The following is a 5,443-nucleotide window of genomic DNA, read 5'->3' as shown; positions in this document are numbered from 1 at the left end:
GAGAGAGAGAGAGAGAGAGAGAGAGAGAGAGAGAGAGAGAGAGAGAGAGAGAGAGTGAAGAAAGACAGAGAGCAGAGAGGTGAGAAGCGAGCCGGGGCTCGCGCCGCTCGCGGCGGCAGTTTGCGTGCAGGTTTCGGTCGGGGCGGTCGCGGGGTCCTATCTCGTGGCGCAATGTTGTGTCCGGCCAAACACCGCCGCCCGCGCTGACGCCGCCGCGCGCCGCCGCGCCTCGAAGTGAGTTTAGCGAACACTGCTCCCCGGCCCGGTCGGCTGGGCTGGTCCTATCCATTCTGATCCTGGCCCGGCGGCCTTCGTCCCCCGGTGGAGGGCGTTGCACTGGTCGGTACGAGGGTGGAAATGATCCTGTGATCTCATGTTCGACGGATTATCGCACGGATTACACCGGATTACCACCGCTAGGATTTCGCTCGGACTATCCCCTGGATTACCACCTGGATTACCACCTGCTGGACCATCTGCGAAATTAACCTTGGATTACCCTCGGGTAACCCTGGATTGACGGGCGGTGCTTAGTGGATTTACTCAAGTAGTCTAACTCTCAGGCCGATGCCGGGCTACTGCGAAGCCCCACGGCGTTTCACTCTGTATTTTGTGTCCGGCTCAAAGTAATAAAGGGACTTTGGTCTTTTGGCCCGCCCGGGCCCACGGCCAGACAAAGGAAAGTAACGGATACCATCGACATGTCACTGGTGAAAAGTATGAAAAGGGCGTGTGTAAATGCACAGCTTTTGAATGTGTGACTTTGCACCTTTTTGCTCAGGCGCGTAGGAAGGTCCAAAAAGCTGGGGGGGCACGTGTTGTGGGTTGCCTACCCACCAGGCGGAGTGTATAGGTTCAAAAATTGATTAAGGGCATCAGGATTATGTAATTAATAGGACACTAAAATTTGCATGAAATGAAAATTTGCGTGGCATGGCCTGCACGGAAAAAAATGATTTCGTTGTGAGGATCAGTTACGTTCGGTAAGCTAAACTCGATGTAGCTGGAATCGAGAATCCGATACCAACAACCGAACCAACAACCAGAAGTTGGTTGCCACGACCGGACACTTGTACGAATACAACAAACTCCAGCTGGTTCTATCCGTACAAGTGTTCGGTCGTGACAACCAACTCTTGCTTATTGTGAGTATCGGATTCTCGATTCCAGCTATCGAATTCAGCCTACCACACAGAACTGATCCCCACGACAAAGTCTTTTTTTTTTCGTGTGTGGTCTGAGCGTCGTCCCTAAACCCATTTCCTTGATCGTGTCTTTCAAAAATTCTGGGGGGGCCTTGCCCCCCCAGCTCAGAACCTGGGGGGGCACGGGCCCCCCCGGCCCCCCCGTCTCCTACGCCATTGTTTTTGCTTTTCCAGTGCCGTTGCGCCTGTTGGCACTTGTAACGCGTGTTTTAAAGTTCTGTACGGACTTTCGCATGGTATGTCATCATGCGTCGTATGCCGCGTATTCCCGCGCCGGCCTCCGTTGCGTCCCCCCTGCCCGCAGGGCGCAGAGACCATCACAGCGCCCCTCTCACGGTTTTCGACGCCGGTCCCTTCTGTAAACAGGGGCCAAGGCTGAATTCTTCAAGTAAACCGTGCTCGCGTTGGGCGCCGGGTCGGGGGCAGGGAGGGGGGGGGGGAGCAAACTTTATTTTTCGGCTCGGGTGCATCGCTGTTCACAAATGTCAACACTGAATGGCCGCCCCATCGTCACGATCCTAGTGGAGGGGGCTGGCCCCCGGACGTGCGACAGGGGCTGCCCTGTGCCCCCCTCTCCGGCCCGCACACTGACACTCGGTGTTTGGTCCTTTTTGCGCTGCTGCCGCGCCGGCATAGTCACTTGATCCGGTATATGAGCTCTTATCAGTTGGGCCGCTGATAACGAAAGATTGCACTACCTCGTTTTTCTTTCTAAAAATTGACGGATGTATAATGATTTCTGAATCGCTTTCAAGTATCGCCGCGGCTGCTTTGTAGCCTATGGTTTCTAACACCTCTCGACAGAACTTGTAGACAATTTGAACGCGTGTGCACTTTGTGCGCCCCAACTCATCCGGTCGTAAAATGCCGACCCCAAAAGTCGAAAGTCGGAAACAACAGCGACTTTGTTTGGCACGGGTGGACACAGTGTGCGCTGTAAGCGTTCTGTTGAGGCCACCCTGACCTCCTGCCTTCACAGGTACCAGCTCCAGATGGCCGCACTGTGGTTCCTGGTCCTCGTCTGCCTGCGCTTGGACATCTTGGCCTCCGCCGACCCCAACCAGTCACCAACACCCTCCTGCGAAGTCTTGGTGAGCAGAGTCCCAGACGAAGAACCAAGTATATACACGCGCTCCATTGGATGTGTGGATGTTTCTGTTCGAGTCACTAAGCCAACTACTACTGTTGTCTTCCCCGTGCACGAAAAAAAACATATCTAGAGAGCCTACCTCTTTCGCGGCGTTCCTGTGTCCACTCTTTCCACTGATTACACTGGAAACAACAAGCGCACAACTCAGCAAACTTTTTGAGGGACGCTAATAATTGCAGCGCCTGTACAGGATCACTAACATTCCCTGAAAGTAGAACACTAGATTTTAGCGCCGTGGCATTTTGCATGCGTTTACGTCTCAAGGTACCGGACTGTGAGAAATGATCCTTTTTGGTCGAGATTGAAACGATATCGTTTTGATGCCACTACTTGTCGTCCAGCCCAGCACATGACAAAGCAGTTGGTTTTCTGAAGGTATAAAAACAAATCGGACGCCACACTGGTAAAACAAGTGTGCAATATTTGCACACCAACGTGTGCAAGTTGTGATTTTGCACATTACATAGTGTTTAACTCAAGTTGCACACTTGCGTGGTGTGCAAATTTTAGACGTTTTGTAAACGTTTAAATTCTGCACACTTGGACACACACAGTTCTATGCTGTCAATAGGGAACCATATGGTGTGCAGTTGCTATACGTTTCGGAAGTGTCGAAAGTTTAAACACCAATTGACGTATAACATAGTTAGACACCACAAAGTGTCGAGTAAATGCACACTTGAACTTAGACGTCAATTGACGTGCAAAATTAAACACTTGTTTTACCAGTGCACGCAGGAAATCATGTTCTTGACCCCTGATTTCCCAAGAACATTTGCATCAGGGGTAAGCAATTTTCATTTTACACCAATGCAATTTGCACTGGGACAGGACAATGATCTCGGTTCAGCCGAGCACATTTACTTCACTCAAGAACACTTTTTTTGGGTGGCGTTTTTCTGCCCCTAGCAGCGACGACTGCGAATCCACATATCCTATCTCTAGAGATACTGTGGTGGCTGCGCGCGGCGGCGGCGGCGGCGGCCAGAGGGTGCGTTTACCTCCGCACGCGCTATACTACGTTGTAAAACAAAGTACACAAACACGGGCACGCTCACGCCCCGACCCGACCATCTACACTGTGCGTGTGATAACTGCGACGCATCCTGTTGACGACCTGGTCTATCTGTATCTCTCTCTCTCTCTCTCTCTCTCTCTCTCTCTCTCTCTCTCTCTCTCGCTCCCCCTCTCTCTCTCTCCCCCTCTCTCTCTCTCCCCCCCCCTCTCTCTCTCTCTCCCCCTCTCTCTCTCTCCTCTCTCTCTCTCTCTCTCTCTCTCTCACACACACACACACACACACACACACTCACTCACTCACTCACTCACTCACTCACTCACTCACTCACTCACTCACTCAACTCTCTCTCTAACGTCCCCCTGGTGATTTTGTTGCAGGCGCCGACCCGAGAGCCTTGCCGATGGTTCAGGAACACTGACTGTGGGTACCAAAAAAGGGCGGTTGAAAAGAAGTGTGACTTGGGAAGCACCTTAAGCGAGGTGTTATACCAGTAATGACTCATACCCTTTTGTTGTATTTTATCCTTTTTTGAGGATGAAAGAGCCTAGACTGAAGAATAGCGCTAATTTTCCAGACTGCTGTTATGCCAGGCACCTTTCGAGAGCGGTACCGAATGTAACTTCTGCGTATGTAAGAGGAGGTGCCTTCTCCAGCACCAATGTTTCCTTCTACATTAATGCTAGTGATGAGACAGGTAAGAACTGCTTAGGTATGAAGCGCATTACTTTAGCGTGACGGAGACTTGCCACCTCAATTTTCTTCATAAAAGGGATACTTTTGCTTCCAGGGTTTTTTCTGTTGGGCAGGGCCGGCAGCAGTCCAGTGGACAGTGAGTGCTACTTAATAGAGACAAGGACAGAGGGAGAGCTGCAAGTGTTAGTGGCAAACTTGTCGACATCGGCAAACTATAAGGTTAATTATGGTGACTACTTAAGAAATTTTCACACATGTATGTACAATGCCTCGTTGTCTGTGCTGTGTCTTTTCCACGCTCGTTTCCACTGTGAAATTCTGAAACCGTTTGAAACTCTTTTTTTGATGCAGGGCTTCAGGATGCGTGCGTTGGAGAGAAAGAATTATTTTTGAATTCAAGTGTTCTTGACATCATATTCAAGGAATCAGAGTGAGTTTATTCTTTGAACAAAGTCGTCAATTTTTGAAAATGTTTCATTTGATCCGTTTATTTCATTATGAATAACATTGATCCGTTATTCCAGCGCTTATATTCAACTTTACCGGCCCCCAAATTTATCGCTGGTTCCTCCCGAACTGTCTTCCCTGCACTTCACTTTGTACAGCTCGGCCACAAATTTCACCTGTCAAAAAGACGGAAACTGCACTATTGATGCCGTTATACGGAAATCGTTTTGCTTGGACAATGTATAGCCAATCCTACAAATAAAACGTTGTGATTATCAGTGGTATTATGATATGTTTACTCGACTTTGCTTTGACTGTTGCAGCCGTACGACAATATTCTCGAGATTAAAAACGCCTCTCAATATTACAATGGGACCCACAGGCTGCGGTACCACTGTGCAGTGGTACGTCTCTCCTACGCGCGTTCATCAATGCGCGAAACACTCGAGGTCCGTCACGTTCCTACCTTGTGATTATTTTTCCCCCTTGTTTCGGTCCAGGTCGAGCTCGCCGGCTGCTGCCTAAAGACGAACCCCTACACCATACTGGCGGCTCTCCCCTTGCCCTTGCCCGAGCCCCCGCCGCCGGACACGCAGTACGCCACCTCCATGTACGTGGGGCTCGCCATCCTCGGAGTCCTCCTCGCCCTCCTTGTGGCGTTCTCTCGCCACATGCTTGTTCTCTACAGTAAGTTTGCGATCGTGCTTCGTCTCTTCGTCTGCTTCGTGCCAGTCACTCACTGAGGTGCCTCTTCTACGGCCCGGAGAGAGAACGGTGTGGACGAACGGGCAACCCCCTCCACCCTGTTCCATTGCACTTTCAGCGGGTTCAGACCCATGGAAGTGGTAGGTTCTTTAAGATTGGAAATTTGACCTACAAAACCCCTGTATGTCCAGGGGCCGCGAAAGTGCTTTGCGGCGGCGGCGGGAG

At 50.8% G+C, this 5,443-nt stretch overlaps 1 protein-coding gene across 1 annotated transcript in view; it reads left to right on the top strand.

The window, feature by feature from the left end:
* Positions 1 to 324: 324 nt before the first annotated feature.
* LOC113216971 (uncharacterized) overlaps positions 325 to 5,443 on the top strand; it is an 8,282-nt gene continuing 3,163 nt past the window's right edge. The window contains exons 1-9 of the mRNA XM_052277335.1: positions 325 to 343; positions 2,185 to 2,296; positions 3,751 to 3,793; positions 3,948 to 4,067; positions 4,161 to 4,322; positions 4,418 to 4,496; positions 4,591 to 4,753; positions 4,837 to 4,917; positions 5,014 to 5,200. Of these exons, the coding sequence (XP_052133295.1) occupies positions 2,198 to 2,296; positions 3,751 to 3,793; positions 3,948 to 4,067; positions 4,161 to 4,322; positions 4,418 to 4,496; positions 4,591 to 4,753; positions 4,837 to 4,917; positions 5,014 to 5,200 (934 nt within the window). The 5' untranslated portion in view covers positions 325 to 343; positions 2,185 to 2,197. The remainder of the gene's footprint in view (positions 344 to 2,184; positions 2,297 to 3,750; positions 3,794 to 3,947; positions 4,068 to 4,160; positions 4,323 to 4,417; positions 4,497 to 4,590; positions 4,754 to 4,836; positions 4,918 to 5,013; positions 5,201 to 5,443) is intronic.

This window comes from Frankliniella occidentalis, unplaced genomic scaffold (genome assembly GCF_000697945.3).
Source record: "Frankliniella occidentalis isolate FOCC.00 unplaced genomic scaffold, Focc_3.1 Scaffold1, whole genome shotgun sequence".
NCBI lineage: Eukaryota > Metazoa > Arthropoda > Insecta > Thysanoptera > Thripidae > Frankliniella > Frankliniella occidentalis.
Note: the sequence above shows the minus strand (reverse complement) of the source record. Positions and strands in the feature narration are given on the sequence as shown.